This window comes from Halichoerus grypus, chromosome 6 (genome assembly GCF_964656455.1).
Source record: "Halichoerus grypus chromosome 6, mHalGry1.hap1.1, whole genome shotgun sequence".
NCBI classification, from domain to species: Eukaryota; Metazoa; Chordata; class Mammalia; order Carnivora; family Phocidae; genus Halichoerus; species Halichoerus grypus.
Genome location: NC_135717.1, coordinates 38,729,045 through 38,746,574, shown reverse-complemented (window position 1 = coordinate 38,746,574; position 17,530 = coordinate 38,729,045). Strand labels below are relative to the sequence as shown.

At 48.6% G+C, this 17,530-nt stretch overlaps 1 protein-coding gene across 1 annotated transcript in view; it reads left to right on the top strand.

The window, feature by feature from the left end:
* Window positions 1–17,530, top strand: part of LOC118530030 (ATP-binding cassette sub-family A member 17-like) — a 63,328-nt gene that overhangs the window by 32,896 nt on the left and 12,902 nt on the right. The window contains 8 exon segments of the mRNA XM_078074048.1: window positions 5,356–5,509; window positions 7,101–7,285; window positions 7,287–7,392; window positions 9,741–9,831; window positions 10,269–10,542; window positions 10,744–10,948; window positions 11,472–11,691; window positions 16,193–16,351. Coding sequence (XP_077930174.1) covers window positions 5,356–5,509; window positions 7,101–7,285; window positions 7,287–7,392; window positions 9,741–9,831; window positions 10,269–10,542; window positions 10,744–10,948; window positions 11,472–11,691; window positions 16,193–16,351 — 1,394 coding nt within the window.

The following is a 17,530-nucleotide window of genomic DNA, read 5'->3' as shown; positions in this document are numbered from 1 at the left end:
TTTTGGCCTTCATAGATCGTTTGTGTTAACATGTAAATTTAAATATAAGCTTGTCAGGGGGCGCCTGGGTGGCTCAGTTGGTTAAGCGACTGCCTTCGGCTCAGGTCATGATCCTGGAGTCCCAGGATCGAGTCCCGCATCGGGCTCCCTGCTCGGCAGGGAGTCTGCTTCTCCCTCTGACCCTCCTCCCTCTCATGCTCTCTGTCTCTCATTCTCTCTCTCTCAAATAAATAAATAAAAAATCTTTTAAAAAAATAAATAAATAAAATAAAAATAAATAAATATAAGCTCGTCAGTCTCTGTTTTGAAAAAAAGACCTTGCTGGAACACCGGTTCATGGATTACAACAGGTAACCCCACGCGAATGCAAGCTGTTCACAATAGGGAAAACAGGGTGAGCAGGGATAGAATAAATACAAGGGAACTCTGGGCTTTCTGCTCAGTTTTTCTATAAACCTAAAACTGTCTAAACTTATAGTCTGTTTTTTTAACCTGCTGGGAATATGACTGGTACTAAGTTGAGTCTACAGATTAATTTGGGGAGAATGGACATCTTTCAAATATTCATCCTCCCAACCCATAGGTATTACACACAGCTTCGTTTTTTTGGGAGGTCATTTCTAATTTTTATCAGCCGTGTTTTGCAGTTTCCAGAAGTTCTGCATATCTTTTGTGAAAATGACTCCTAAGTACTTCATAGTTTTTGAAGGTAGGGAAATGGATTCCTAAATTTCATTTCCAATCACTTGTTGCAGGTCTAGAAATCATTTTCGTATTATTTATATCTAGAGATATTATTTGACTCACTTATTAGTTCAAACAGTTTGGGATTGATTTCCTTTGTGTATAAACATCACGTCGTGTAAAGACAGTTCTACTTCTTATTTTCCAGTCTCTATGCCTTCCACTTGCTTATCTCACTAGTAGGGTCTTGAGCATAATGCCGGCTGGAAGTAGAGAGGAGGGATGTCCTCTCCTGGTGAGGGGAATGTACAGCGATATAAATTTCTCTCTGAGCTTCGCTTGCCTGCATCTCAGTTTTTTTGGTATATAGTATTTTCATTACCATTCAGTTAGAAAAATGCTTATTTTTCCATGTGCTTTCTGCTCTGACCTGTGGCTTACTTAGAACTGTGTTTCTTAATTTCCAAATTCATGGAGATTCTTTTAAAAACTGTTTTCTTGTTTTATTTTACCTTGTTTGTTTTGTTAATGCACTTGATTTCCGACCTAATTCCGCTCTGGTCCTAGTATCCCCTGTATAGCCTCCTTCCTTCAGAATACTTATGTCTGTGGCTCAGCTTACATCCCGATTTTATAAAAGAATGTGCATTCTTCAGTTGCTGGGTGCAGTCTTTTGCTTACACCAAAAGGTCCAGTTTGTTAATTGTGGTGTATAAATCTTCGGTGTCTTTTAAAAAAAAAATTATCGGGGGTGCCTGGGTAGCTCAGTCGGTGAAGCGTCCGACTCTAGGTCTCAGCTCAGGTCATGATCTCGGGGTCATGAGACTGAGCCCCGCGTTGGGCTCCACGCTCAGCATGGAGTCTGCTCGTCCCTCTCCCTCTGCTCTTCACCCCACTCTCCCTCTCTCTCTCTAAAATAAATAAATAAAATCTTAAAAAAAAAAAAGAAGTGAGGCACTAGGTCCAGATCACAATCAAGGGGAGGAGATTAGCACAAGCAACAAAAGCAAAAACAAGTAGGACTGTATCGACTAAAATGGTTCTACATAGTGTACACACACCACCCCCCACAATAGAATACTATTCAGCCATTAAAAAGAAGGAAACTCCTACTATTTGCAACAACACAGATAGACCCTGAGGGCATTATGGTCAATGAAATAAATCAGACAGAGAAAAACAAATACTGTATGATCTCACTTACATGTGGAATCTAAAAAGCAAACAGACAAACTCCTAGAAGCAGAGAACAGCTGTGTGGTTGCTGGAGGCATAGGGTGGGGGTGGGGCGGGGGAATTAGGTGCAGGGGGTCAAAAGGCACAAACTTCCATATACGCCAAGTAAGTTCTGGGGACGTCACGTACAGCATGGTGACTGCAGTCAACAATACTGTATGGTATATTTGACAGTTTTTAAGAGGGTAAATCTGAAAGGCTCTCACCACAAGGAAAAGCTATTGTAACTATATGAGGTGGTGGATAGTAACTGAACTTACTCTGGTGATCATTCCCCAGTATATACATATACCTGAAGCTTACACAGTGGTATATGCCAATTATATCTCAGTAAAACTGGGAGATTAGGACAGAGTGTGAACACCAGGAGGTAAAGATTTGGGGGGCCAGTTAGACCCCGTCTACCGCATGTGGAACTCTGTACTCTGCAGAAGCCTATCATCTGATGTCTGAAGAAATTGTGGTGTGGTGCTCGCCAACCTCCTGCTGTAGAAAACTCCGCTCCCCCGAAATTCAGTCTTAATAAAAAACACTCTTATTTTTTTAAATAGAAAATAAAATTCTACTAGCAGAAACCAAATGAGCAAGAAAAATGAAAAAAATACAACCTTATGCCATGAAATTTCACAGGGCCAAAGAAAATACTGTGGCGAAGTGCCCCACGATGCCCAACTCTCCCTACACACCCACCTTAGGTACCAGATGAAGTCCTGACGAGGGGCACCACAAATCCTGGTAACTGTCACTAATATCCCTCAATGTGTAGAAAAGCTAAAGAAAGGACAAGTAGAAAGCCTGGAAAAGTCAAGGAGAAACCGTCGAGAGCAGAAGGAGACCTCAGCAAAGGCAGGGGGGGCCTCCGGGGCGCACCGTCTGTGGGAGCAAGACCCAGGGCGCTCACTCTGGCCTCGCTCCTCTCACCGTAAATACGGCTGACCCGTATAAGCAGCAAGATTCTACAGAATTAACTGTGTGACTCATAAGGCTAGGTCACAAAAGATACGGTAGCCCTGTGCTCGCACACGCTCTCTCTCTCTCTCCCTCTCTCTCAGATCGCTCAGTCTGGGAGGAGCCAGCTACCATCTTGTGCGGATACTCAGGCAGCTCTAGGGAGGAATTGGGGCTCCTTCCAGAGGTATGCTGGAGCTGGCTCATACTGGCTCACGAGAGCCAATTATTAAATTATCAAGAATTGTGTGAGCCAGTTAAACACAGCAATTATTAAAAATTAAACTGCATAAGCTTATAAATAAATCATGGCAAAAACAGGGGTACAATTGTGATATCCATTCCAGAGTGTGGATTTTTTCCCACATCACCAAGCAGTTAACTCCATCCTGACACTATCTGGAAGAATAGCATCAGATCCCACAGGTTAAGGGCTCAGGCCCGCAAGACTAACCCCCACCCCCTGACTCTAGACCCCAGTCCCAAGTCCAGGTGGTCACTGTGCTCTTGAGCCACCGGTTGTAAACTGGATGTTCCCACAACTCCCTCTTCGATTCATTTGCTAGAACAGCTCATGGAGCTCAGAGAAACTCTCACAGTTACCAGTTTATTATAAAGGATATGATATCGGATCCAGATGAACATGTACACAGGGAAAGGGTCCAAAGCGTCCATGCACTCTGAGGGTGCCACAGTCCCCATACCTCCATGTGCTCACCAACCTGGAAACCCTCTGAATCCTGCCCATTTGGGTTTTTATGGAGGCTTCACTGCATACACACGGTTGATTGATTCAATCATTGGCCGCAGGTGCTTAAACTCAATCTCTAGCCCCTGTCGCCTCCCAGGAGGCTGGGATGTGGGCCTGAAAGTTCCAACTTTGCCATGAAATGGATGGTTCTCCTGGCAACCAGCCCCCATCCTCAGGTGCTTTCCGAAGTCACATCATTGGCACAAGAAAACACACCTTAACCACGGTCACCACTTAGGAAGTTAGAAGTGTTTGAGGAGCTTGGTGCCAGGACCGGAATGAAGACCAAATATATATTTCTTATTATAAATCACAGTGTCACAAATGGTAACACACAAGACTTCATCTCCTCCTGATCTGGCCACATCCTACAATTATCAGTGCTCTTGAGGTTACTTACATCAACTTATGTCTGTGTGATGGGTGTGTTGTGTCCATAGTTTGAAATCAACCATGGTGAGACTACACCATAGAACTTGGTACACACTATAAATTAGGGTTTAACTTATCATTTTGTTGATTGTCTAGACTTAGAAAGTCATGGAGAAAATGTGGGGTTTTTTTTCAATGTCCATAATGCAAAGTAAGCTTAAAAGTGTCTCATATCTGGAGGCATTTCATTAAGAAAAGCACAAAAACTTGAAGAAATTATTTTCTTTCAGTATTAAAAAAAAAAAAGTAGCATTCAACTCAACAACATCGTTGCTCCCCCCAGGGATGAATGAGTGAAGTTCTGACGTTTACCCTGATCATTAATGTTAATTAAAACCAACATTCTTGTCAGAACCACACTCGGAGAGCCAGATGGTAAACCAGCCATGGGAAGGCACCATCTTGGAAGGGGATCCTCCTGCCCCGGTCGCGCCTTCAGACCACCGCAGCCCCGGCCTGTCGCCCGTCGGCAGCCTCCACACACACCCCGAGAGAGCACCACCCAGCTAAGCCGGTCCTGGATTCCTGACCCACAGAACTGTGGGAGAGAATAAACCCTTACAGTTGTTTCGAGCTGCTAAATCTGGGAGTAATCTGTGCCACAGCCATAGACGCCAACAAACACACGGTCTTGTACCAAACTGTACTAGAGGGAAAATGAGCCACGATTTACTAGACTATTTTGTTGTGACAAAATTCCCAGGAGTGGAATAACTGACCCAAAGACTATGAATAAAAATATGCTTCTTGACTTCTTAACAGTTTGTTGCCCGCAATGAAAGCGTCTTTTTGCCTCGAGCAGGGGGTTCGGCCCACTTTGTCTTGGAAGGTCAGAAAGCGTGCATTCTAGGCTATGTAGACTCAGGGGCATAATCAAGGAGAGTATGTAGCTGATTAGATAACCATCTAACATAACCATTTAAAAATGTAAAATCCATTCTGAGCTCAGAACCAAACAGAAAACAAGGCCTTGGGCTAGATTTGGCCTGGGCTGTAGTTTACTCAGCCCCGGCCTAGAGGGTCAGCAATGCTGTTATAATTAATGATTTTGCTCATAAGATAGGTATTAAGTGATATTTCATTTTTTGTCTTAATTTGCATATGGCATCTTTCAAGGAAAATAATGGAATCTATTCATGCTAACATTGCCTCCGTTCTTTGGAAAAGCCATTGGCCGGTTAATTGAATATTCAGTTAATTCAGTATTTACTCAGGGCCTGTTTAAGACTCTTTAAATCCAAACAAACTGAAGTGAGTTGTGATTTTTGTGAATTTGCATTTCTCTTTGTTTTGGCCTGGTTTAGGGTTAACAAGTTGTCAGACACCAACACAGATATCCAAGCCCTCAAGATCCCCTCCATGCAGTCCCAACAAAGAGTCCCTAACAGCAGGATTAAACGCATTCACTCTAGGATCTTCTCAATACAGTCGGGCCTGCCAATCCAGCTGAACACTGGGGTGAACAAGTATTTCAAATGCATGCAAGAGGGCAGATTTGGGTTCAATTCTTAGAATCACCCTATTCTTCTGCCAAAAAGTGCAGGTCAACCTTTCACAGGGGCTTGAGAAAAAAAAATGTGCAGATTTTCAGCATAAAAGACAGGCCCCACTAGGTTTCAGCAATACCAGGCTCTCAGCTCTAGTTCAAAGGCAACATCCTAGTGTTTCCTGACCAGGATTAACCCAACAGAGGAAAGTATCAGAAAAGGTCACAGGAAAGGTCAAAGGAAAGGTCTTGGCCCTTCCTCTCACCAAGAAGAAAGAATAAAAGTCTACTGGCCACAAAAGCATGTTTAATCCTCCTTTTTCATCTTTCACTGTGAAACAGATCACATATTGGATCACCTGAAGTTTAAGATTTTTTTAAACATGCTTATGAAATATATGGATAACCTATCATGTTTTTTTATTGTTAAAAAAAAAATTACTGATGTACATCTTACAAAATGGTCTCGAGTTGGCCATCTACAGGGTGTGACTGTCAAACAGTGAGACTGGATTTCATGGGTTAGGGAAGAGATTGAGTCCAGTGTTTCATAATCTCGAATCACATAGGAAAGGAGAAGCTGTCATCCATGGGGCCTCTGAGGTGGAAAGGGTCTCCGGGTCATCGAGGCCAGCCGCCTGCCCTGTACAGGAGGCTCTTCTCCAGACTCTGGCAAGAGGTTCATGTGGGCTCCGCTTGGCCAAGCTTTGCTTCTGGAGACTTCCCGGGAAGTATTTCTCAGGGTACCACCTCAGACAAGTTGAGAGCAGTGCCTTTTGAGGAATGCTTCGTGGCCTTTGTCACGTCCAATGTGGGAAATTTCGGGGTTGCTTGCTAGAGACTTTCAGGGATTTGTCGGTATCTGGGGCCAGGAATGTAGGAACGCCTGACTCAGACCTGACCACCAAGCCTCTTCCCACAAAGGCTCTAGGTGGGCGAGTCTTGGCCCCTCTCCCTACCTTGGCTCCTGCAGCACTGGCAAGAAGCGGTGTGGGAGCCCCGGGTGCTGACCCCCCAGCGTCTCCCACCCCGGGCCCACCTACATGTCCTGGTCCTCAGCGCACGTGACCACACCCTTCACGGTTACTGTCCAGGCCATGGGGGACATGTGTGCACGTACCTGCAGGATGCGCCACCAGAAGTGGAGTTTCTAAGTTCAAATCCATATGAATATTAAATTAGATTGTATTCCCTCCAGCTAATTTGTTTTCTAAGAAAATTGTACCAAATTAAAACTCCAGCAGTGGCATTTTCCCCACATCCTCACCAACTTAAAATTTCTGAAAATCTGGTAGGTTAAAAAAAAGAAAATGGCATCATACTTACATTTGGTATCTGTTTAGACTACTCTTCCAGATCTTTCCAATCTATGGCTTCTTTTTCTGCCATTAAATGTCAATCAAATCACTAGGTAAAAGAATGTTTACTTGCAGCAAATTCTGAGCATCATCAAAATGTTAGGCCCAGTGTGAGAGCGCAGCTGGGCGTGGGCTGGGGGCCCCGCAGCCCTCTGGTGGCTCCTCTCCGTGGCCATGCTAATGGGGTGCCCCGTTTCTATTGCAGCTCAGCCTTGTCTGCCAACAGTTCTATGCCATGTTCCTGAAAAGGGTCACATACTCTTGGCGCAACTGGATGCTGATGCTAACAATACAGGTCCTGGCACCTCTGGCGATCACCATCTTCAGCCTTGCCTTCCTCAACTTGGAAACGCATATGGACGAGGTCCCACTGGAACTGACCCTAAAAACACGGTCAAACCATTGTCCCATTCTATATTTCTCCCAATTCCAGGCTGGGTCCTCGGCTTTCGGAACATTTTACAAACATGCTTGTGGCTGAAAAAGTGTTCAATATCGCTCGGCATCAGGGAAATCCAAATCAAAACCTCAATGAGATACCACCTCACACCAGTCAGAATGGCTAAAATTAACAAGTCAGGAAATGACAGATGTTGGCGGGGATGCGGAGAAAGGGGAACCCTCCTACACTGTTGGTGGGAATGCAAGCTGGTGCAGCCACTCTGGAAAACAGTATGGAGGTTCCTCAAAAAGTTGAAAATAGAGCTACCATATGATCCAGCAATTGCACTACTGGGTATTTACCCCAAAGATACAAAAGTAGGGACCCGAAAGGGTACATGCACCCCGATGTTTATAGCAGCAATGTCCACAGTGGCCAAACTGTGGAAAGAACCAAGATGTCCATCAACAGATGAATGGATAAAGAAGATGTGGTATATATATACAATGGAATATTATGCAGCCATCAAAAGGAATGAGATCTTGCCATTTGCAACGACGTGGATAGAACTGGAGGGTATTATGCTGAGCGAAATAAGTCAAACAGAGAAAGACATGTATCATATGACCTCATTGATATGAGGAATTCTTAATCTCAGGAAACAAACTGAGGGTTGCTGGAGTGGGGGGTGGGGTGGGAGGGATGGGGTGACTGGGTGATGGACACTGGGGAGGGTATGTGCTCTGGTAAGCGCTGTGAATTGTGCAAGACTGTTGAATCTCAGATCTGTACCTCTGAAACAAATAATGCAATATATGTTAAGAAAGAAAAAAAGAAGAAGAATGTAGCAGGAGGGGAAGAATGAAGGGGGGGAAATCGGAGGGGGAGAAGAACCATGAGAGACGATGGACTCTGAAAAACAAACTGAGGGTTCTGGAGGGGAGGGGGGTGGGAGGATGGGTTAGCCTGGTGATGAGTATTGAGGAGGGCACGTTCTGCATGGAGCACTGGGTGTTATGCACAAACAATGAATCATGGAACACTATATCTAAAACTAATGATGTAATGTATGGGGATTAACATAACAATAAAAAAATTAAAAAAAAAAAACATGCTTGTGGCTGAGGAGCAAATCCCTCTGGAGACTCTGAGTAAGTCTGAGGCTCCGGGGACAGGGCGTGCTGCAGGCATGCTGCTCCCTGCAGGGACGCCCCATCCTTTGGGGCCATGCAGTGCTCCCTAAAGTCAGACGAACAGCCAGAAGTCTCAGAAAGACGTCTTTAACCCCCCCAGATGACAGGAAAGGGAGGATGCCCAGAAATGAAACCAGGCTGTGTCTTTCTGGGGACTGCAGCATGTCCAAAAATGAAATTGATAAATTATCTGATGTGTTGGGCATGCCCTGAGAGGAGATTTACACATCTATCGAGGGGGTTTGGTGATAGACACAGAGAACATGAAGCAAATGTGAGAAAGCAAGACATGGGGCACCTGGGTAGCTCAGGTCGAGCATCTGACTCTTGATTTTGGCTCAGGTCATGATCTCAGGGTCATGAGATTGAGCCCCATGTTAGGCTCTGTGCTGGGTGTAGAGTCTGCTGGAGATTCTCCCTCTCCCTCTGCCCCTCCCCCTGCTCACATGCACACACACTCGCGCTCTTTCTCGGTCTCTAAAAAGAAATAAATCTCTAAAAGAAAGAAAGAGAAGGAAGGACATTAACTCTGGCAGGGAGGTTGTACAAAAAAGGAAACACATCATAACACACCACTTGGTTCAGCTGTGAACTGATTTAACCAACCTTACGATGTGCTCCAGGGGAGGGCTGAGGAAGGGAGCCCGTAGGGGTTGCGGGTAAGAGAAGAAAGTCCTTGCTTCCATAACAGGACATCAATAGGTAAATGTGCAATTTAGCAGTCTGGAGAAATGCCAGCTGACCAGTGTGAGAGTGGGTGCCCCCGGGGAGCAGGCACTGGGGATGGCAGAGGGCAGGCCAGGGCATGGCCATTTGTCATTGCAAGTCTTGCATAATTACCCAGATTTAAAAGTTATACTGCATGAGTTATTTGGATGAGAAATAAAATTGTATTCACTTTTTTAAATAAAGTAAAGAGATCAAATGCAGAACATGGTGTGGCAAACGGGGAGAAGGAGAAACCTCACCTCCTCTGCAAGCGAGGGCCTGCTGAGTGTCCCGCCAGCAGGGTGGTCACCATTGTTGCTGGGATGGGCAGTCCCTTCTAGCGCTAAAGACTGCCAAGTTCCAGGGAGTTCCAGGGAGTTCTAGGTGGGTCCCGTGTTTATGTGGCGCTGTGTGCTGAGAGCACAGTGAAGAACGGTGTCGCTCCCAGCCCGTAGTGAGCTCCTCGCCCAGAGGTCGGAGGGGAAGTGAAGACAGTTGCAGGGACGATGGCAGCGCTGCGGAATCACAGGGCGTAGCTCGGCCTCGGAGGGGGGCCGAGTAGGTGCAGGGTCAGAGCCTGAGCTATGAGCCTGAGCTGACCGGCAGAAGGGGAAGAGAACTGGAGAACAATGCAGAGCACAAGGAAAGTGTTTGTAAGCACTGGGAACAGTGGGTCCTCAGGCGCAGCAAGAACCTGGTTTTGCGAGCTGGGTTTGGACGGTGACTGAGTGCTACAGACCACATGGGCAGTGAGGGCCACCAGTGGTGGTTTGGTAAGGTGCAGTGCGGCCACGCATGGCCTTCCAGGCACACGGGAGGGGCCTGGCAAAGGTGCCAAGGCCCTGGGGAGGGCAGGGCATAGACAGCTGGAAAGATGACTAGACTTTTCTCCTTTTTTCCCCACTGCTTCGGTCAACAAAAGGGAGGTTTTAGAGCAGCCTCGGAGCTGTGGGGCCCAGGCAGGAGGCGGCCCTGCAGGGACAGGGGTCACTGGAAGTGAGGGTGCAGCCACGTCTGGAGGAGCCCCCTTTCAGATGGGGCTGGGGCCCGGGGACGAGGCGCGCAGCTCTGGGACACTGCTCTCCCGCAGGCTCGGTGGAGGACCTCCTCCTACAAAAGGCAGAGGAGGAGCCCGAGGGCTTTGATTACAAATACGTGGTGGCGGCTTCCTTTGAAGACTCGGGGAACCACACCACAGTGACGGCGCTCTTCAACAACCAGGCATACCACTCCCCTGCTGTGGCACTTGTGCTCGTGGACAACTTTCTCTTGAAGCTGCTCTCTGGGGCCAGAGCCTCCATCACAGTGGTCAACCACCCTCAACCCCGGTCGGCCCTGGAGGCCTCGGAGGATATCTTGCATCAGTATGTGCGACTGCACTCCCCCCAGTAAAGCCTCCCCGTCCACATCCGCAGCGTGGCCCCTCGACCACCTGTTGCTTCTTGTTTGCTTCTTGTTGTAATGACAGATTGTCCCTGTGGAGGACGGCTTCTGTGAGCAGCTCTGCTTAAACCGCCTCCTCCCTCCCTCTCTCTCTCTCTCTCTCTCTCCATGTCCTGTCACAGGGGCCTGAAAGCACACTTTCTCATTATCAACTTGCTTTTCGGAATGGCTTTCCTGTCCAGCTCCTTTTCCATCTTGACAGTCAAGGAGCGATCCACAAAGGCCAAGCACGTCCAGTTTGCCAGCGGCGTTTACGTGGCTACTTTCTGGCTCTCTGCACTGCTGTGGGACCTCGTCACCTCACTCGTCCCCAGTCTGCTGCTGCTGGTGAGGGCTGCGCGGTGCATGGGGGGCTTGCTGTGGGGACCCCGCGAAGGACCAGAAGCCTGGGCCGGCCGCTTACCCAGGACGTGACTCCGTCATCGACTCTGGGTAAAAGGTCCAGCACCGTTGGGAGCAGAGGGGCCTGCCCTGGGGTCTGCAATCTGTGGCGTGCCCATGACTGCTGCCACAGGCTAGTAAGAGGCTGTGAGCTGGGGATGTGTGCTCACAGACCGGAAATAGCTCAGCAGGGCCCCGAGGGGGCAACTATTGGATCATGACACTCTGTGTGGGGCGGGTCATGTCCCCCTTTGCTCGGCCTGTGTTCTGTAACCGTCGCCGAGCCCCTGACCTTACGGTGCTGACTTGCAGGGGCAGAGCCCGCCGTCTGCGCGGTCAGAGATGAGGAAGTGCAGGGGAGCACCTGTGCAGCAAACTTATTCTTAAAGTTGGGATCATCGCATCCTTTCTCTAATCCTTAGCATCAACTCTTAGTGACTCTTCCAAATTCTCCCCCCTTTTTCCCAAGGTGGTGTTTCTGTACCACAAGGAAGAAGCTTTTACGCACGAGGACAACGTCCCAGCCTTTATCTTGGCGCTCATGCTCTACAGCTGGGCTACCATCCCCTTCATCTACCTGACCAGCTTCTGCTTTCACTACGAAGGCAGCGCTTTTGTCAAGCTCATCATCATACTGACCTTCTTGAGCATCGGCCCCCTCATTCTCATCTTAGTCACAAGCGAAAAAGGTGAGGACCGTCCTATCTACACATATCTTTCATTCTTCCGCTCACAGCCACGGAAGACGTACCCCTGAAAGTTAGGCTATTCTCAGCAGCTGTCTCCTGAAGAGTCCCAAACCGTGTCCCAAACATACATCTCCAGGAGAGCGGAGAGACGTGGTGGTTATGATCATCCAGTGGGTTATGCTCAGCAACAGACAGGGAACAAAGCGCTTAGCACACACACACACACACACACGCAGCCGCGTGGATGGACATCTGACCCTGCCGATAGGACGAATCCTGGTGACAGTCAGGAGAGCGGTGGCCTCTGAGTTTGGGGGAGAGGGGCTGACTACACAGAGACCCCAGGGAACCTCCTGGAGATACTCTGCATCTTGAGCGAGGTGTTGGTTACATGCGTATAAACGTTTGTCAAAATTCATCAAATGGTCCACTTACGATCGTGCATTTCATTGAAATAAATTATTCCTCCGTTTTTAAAAAAAGTAGTAAGTCAATCAATAAGCCAAGGTTGGGAGAGGGCTGTTTGGTGAGTGTGCAGTTAGGGTCGGAGCACCTGGGCAGCGAGCCGTCATTCATACTGTGCATGTTCACATTGACATCATCATGTCTGGGCTGCATCTCTCTGCATCGGGTTGGATACACACACTCATTTCTACCTCTGTGATTCTCTTGTCTATTTACTTGGATGCCGACCACCTCCTTTAAATTGGCATTTGGGTTTTTGTTGTTGTCTCTACCTAAGAATATGTCAATAGCTCCCTGTCTTCGTCTTAGGAGCTATTCTGTCTCCTAGAGGACTGGCCATGCGTGTATTCTTAGCCATCTTGATTGAGCATGTTTTACTGGTCTAACGGTCTGCATTCTTCCTAGTTCTCATGCTTACCAACTATGGAATTTTGGAGATGGAATTGTTTTCATCTGAGCAGATCAGAAAAGCAACAGCATTTTGATTTTATGATTGGAACAGAACAAAAAGCATGCTGCAGACAGAGGAAAGGGGTTAGCAAAGGCATGTCCTAAGGGAACCCTAACCCCGCAGTCCTCAACTGCACTGTGCATCCGAGATTCATGGGTCAGCATGCCAAGACACACCCCAGGTGATCCCAATGTGGACGGGCGAGGGAATCACTCTGAGCAATGCTGCCCTTGTCTCCAGAAAGAACCTGAGATTCCTCCCTTTCCTCTCTCCTCTGCCACCCAACCCCACCCCAGACAGACAAGCACCCACAAGTCCAAGGACACTGAAGGGCCCTGATGGGGACAGAGCTCTCTCAGAGAGAATGACCAAGCCAGGGAGCATGGATCTCTGGGCCTTCTCTCTGGATCCCTCGACCTTTCTGGGATCCATTTCTTCTTAGATTACTTCATGCCCTTTCTTCTCTCCCCTCCTATACAGCAACAACAAGGACCGAGACCCTTCTCCCGCTTTGCAGGAGGCCCCCTCCCACTTAAAAGTCTGGGGGAAGGAGGCTGGGACAAGGCACAAAGCTCTGGTCTGGGGGAAAGCATGCTGGTTCCTGTGTGCACCCCATCCCCACCTCCTGAGGAAGGACACCGTTAGGACACTTTGGCCTCTATACACTCGCCCCGAGGGCCTCATTCAGATGCTGTTGTCATGGCAGCACAGAGTCAAAAATATAAAGCTAAATCTGAGCTCTCCTTTCTCTGAGATGCCACTAAAATAATAAAAAAGGAAATAAAGGTGTATGAATTCATGATGAAGAAGCATCCAAGGTGCATTTGGAGGGGGAAATGGCTGAGCAAGGACCTAAATGAGCACCACAGAATCCTGGAGAGGCTTGGGAGCCAGAAGCTGGGGAGTGAAGGTGGGGCTGATAACAGTGGTGTCTGTCTCTGCCCTCACGTCCCCTGCGGGAAGCAGAGAACACCCTCCTCTGGATGAATTGAACTTGCTCCCACACAAGACCTACACATTCTGCCTGGTCCCCTGCCCGAGATGTCGCCCTCCCCCGTGCACAGAGCCAGCAATTGCCTCCCGGCGCCTCTTCTGCTTCTGTGGATAGTCAGGCAGGGTCAGCGAACACTTAAGGACAGACAGCAACCACAGAAGAGACAGAGAGGAAAGCAGACCACCAAAAAGGAAACATGGGGAAATGCAGGACACAAAACAACCATTTCGGAAAAGACGGCATCTATTAAACAGTAGAATTTTACAAGGAAAAAAACCCCAACTCTGAGAGCAAGAAAGAGCAGACTGCCAGCACAAAACACTTAGCAGAAGGGGTGGGAGACGAAGCCTGTCAACCTCTCGGAAAGTAGAGCAGAAAGACAGGAGGACCAGGGAAGGTGGGGGCGGGCAGGTGCTGGGAGAGGGTCCAGGCGCTGGAGCCCCAGCCCCCGAGAAGGGCTCCACAAACAGAAAGTTTGAGGAAATCACCAACAAGATCTCCCGGCGACGCAAACAAACCAAGCTCAAGGCTGAAGGGATCCGTGAGACTTCTGAAGCTGAGGGGAGAAGGGTCTAGACCTTAAAGCCAGACGCTTCCTGGGGGACAAATTCTGGGGCCGTTCAACTGTCCGGCGAGCGGAAGCACGGAATGAAGGCAAGTTCAGCCACGCCAAGGGAAACGTGACCCTCCGTGTCTCTTTCTCGGGAAGTCAATGGAGACACGTGGGCCAGCAAAGTGAAGGGGCAAAGCAACAAAGAAGGCATGGGACCCAGAGGGGAGCAGGTCCAACCCCGGGTGCGGCAGAGAACAGCCACCTTCCGGTGGAGGGCGAGACTCAGAAGGTTTGTGACCTCACCCCGGCCTTTGAGCAGCTTTGGGGTAGGATCCAGAGAGAAAGAAGGAAGGAAGATAATCGGGAGCCATGAATATCGGCCTCTTCAATTAGATGTGTCGCTCATGGACACCTTCTTTGATTCTGGTTACGGTGAGCTGGGGGGAAGGGGGTGGCCCCTCTCAGATTCCAAGCACTTCCCACTTAGGGCCCAGAGACACCATCCGGCTGACTGTTGGTTCCTAGGCCAGGCTCAGGAACATTGTCTGTTTATGGTTAAGCCTTTCTCTGGACCCACGCAGAAGTGGCAAGGCTGGTGTCCTGGCGCTTACCCCCTGCCCCCTCCACCTCAGCCTCCAGATGAGATTTCCAAATCTAGAGTTCTAAATAGAGCAAATTAGGAGGGCGTGGCTGGCTGTGCTTCCGTCCCAGTCCTATCTGCCACCTTCCCAGCCGTCCTGCTGAGTTATGGTCTCAGGCACAGCTCAAGGCCTGGTCACCAGGGCCATGCCCTCCTGCCTTCCGGCCTGGCTCACACCTCATGCGTGCGGCCCCAAACTGTGCCTCATGCCCCTCGGCTGGGCCGTGATTCTGCGGCTGTTTCTGCATCCTGCCCCAGGACATGTTGGTTGGGAGACCTCATATCCCAAGTTCAACTCCATGAGGAGTGGCCCCACTGGTGAGAATTTCACAGGTTGGTACCCAAAAGCTGTAGTGCTCTAAATCCAGGTCCTGAGAGTAGAGTTCCTTTCGTGTAACTGGTTCAGCCTCTCCCCACAGGATCTGTAAGTCATGTGTCCACAGGCTCCCTCCCCTGAGTCACCCATGGGCGTGGAGCTGGTTGTGTGAGTTGTCACAAAGTCTACAATTAGAGCTCCCGTCCCCATCCCTCAGTTTCTCCTTCCTGCCAGTGAGGACGCGCTGGGGCATGGAGGGACAGCAGACAACAGCCGGGGCAGCGGGGGAGGGCTGAGGGACACGGTCCCATTTCTGGCCCATGCCCCATGCAGCGCACTACAAATTCATCCTCTTATGAGCAGCTGATCAGTAGAATATTTCTTTTGCAGAGCATTTGTGTTTATTTGTTCTAAATAGACGTTTTTAAAATATTTTAAATATACATGCTTCAATTTCTTGCCAAACAACCCTGTTTGGTGTTTCTTCACTTTGTAATATAACATGAATCTAAAAATTGGCTTCTCTTAACCTCTAAGAGGCCCCAGTTTCTGTATATTTAGTTCATAACCAGCCAATTTACTGACCTTGCTTTTGTGTCTCACAGTACTTTGGCTGATTTTCGTGGCCTTTCCAGGTCTATGGCGGCAGAGAGCATCTACAAATGATGGCTTTGTCCCCACAAACGATCTAGGCGGGGACTGTGTCCTCCTTAGCTCCCATACGAGGACGCTCAGACACCCCCACAGCTGGCCCACCAGACCCTGCTGTCTGGCCCAGCTCCCTGGTAAACCTCATCCCCCTCCCGCCTCTCAGCTTGCCCCTTCCACAGACGAATCCCATGTGGCAGCCATGCTCTTGCTGGTTTTTCCCAAACACAGCTCTTTGGGATTCATCTGCACAAGCCATTGGAATAGAAGTGAAATGGCAAGCTCGGGAAGCATGGCCCAAAGGAAAGTGTGTATGGCATGGAGGTTGAATGACTGCCGAGGTCTTTGGGGTGGGGCCCGGGAGAGTGACGCGTGCCACGGGCTGTGCCCTTTTCTGCCTGCAAGTGAGTCAGTACTTTCTATCCCCTTCGCAGAGATGGGCTACACAATGGTGTCGGACTCCTTGGACTGCACATTCCTACTGCTGCCAGGCCACTGCCTGGGAATGGCCCTCTTCAACTTATACTACAGCTACGGAATCCAGAAGTTGTGCAAAACCAGGAACCTGGACCACTGGGAGTGTAATCAAATTTGTGAGTACTGCACGTGGAAATTTTCCCTTTGACAGGATACAACTCAGTGGGTTTGGGTATGTTCACAAGGTTGTACAAGCATCACCACGATCCAATTCCAGAACATTTCCATCACCCCAAAAAGAAGCATGGTCCATTCACAGTCTTTCCCCCGTTGCCCCTCCCCCAGCCCCTGGCAACCACTAAGCCTGCTCTCTCCATCTGTGGACTTGCCTGTTCTGGTCCTTCGTGTCCGCCTTCTCTCGTTCAGCATCGTGTTTTCAAGGATCATCCACGTTGGAGCGGGTGTCAGAGTCTCATTCCCTTTTCATGGCTGAATCATATTCCATTGTCTGGATGGACCACAATTTGTTCATCGGGTAATGGTCGTGCAGGATGTTCCCACCTGTTGGTAGTTATGAATAATGCCGCTGTGAGATTCATGTACAAGTTCTTGTGTGAACGTGTTTTCAGTTCTCTCAACTACATACCTAGGAATGAATTTACGTTTAGCTTTTCGAGGAACCACCAGACTGTTTTCCATAGCGGCTGCACCATTTTACATTTTGCCTGCGATGTATGAGGGTTCCAATTTGTCCACATTTTCTCCAACACCTTTAAAAAAAATTTTTTTTGAGAGAAAGAGATAGAGCAAGCAGGGCGAGGGTCAGAGGGAGAGAACCTCAAGCAGACGCCCCGCCGAGCATGGAGCCCAACACGGGGCTCCATCCCACGACCCCGAGATCACGACCTGAGCCAAAACCCAAAGTCGGACGCTCAACCGCCTGAGCCACCCAGGCGCCCCTAGATTATTCATTTTTTTAAGTTGTGGTAAAATGTATATGAAGTTTACCATTTTAACCATTTTTGAGTATACTAATCAGTCGCATTAAGCACAATCACACTGTTGAACCACCATCTCCAGAACCATTTTCATCTTGCAAAACCAAAACGGTCCCCGTGAAACCCCAACTCCCCATCCCCCAGCACCACCACCTCCCACGCCGTGTCTGTGAATTCTGCTCCTCTAGGGACCTCACACGAAACCGCCTAAGTCCTTTCTCGTTTCCTTTTGTGGACATTCTGGAGCTACTTTCTTTGTGGTTACCATAGGGATTACATTAACACCCTGAAGTTACCACATTCTAATTGGAATTTATATCAGCCTGACTTCGGTAACATAGAAACTGCTCCCAGTTG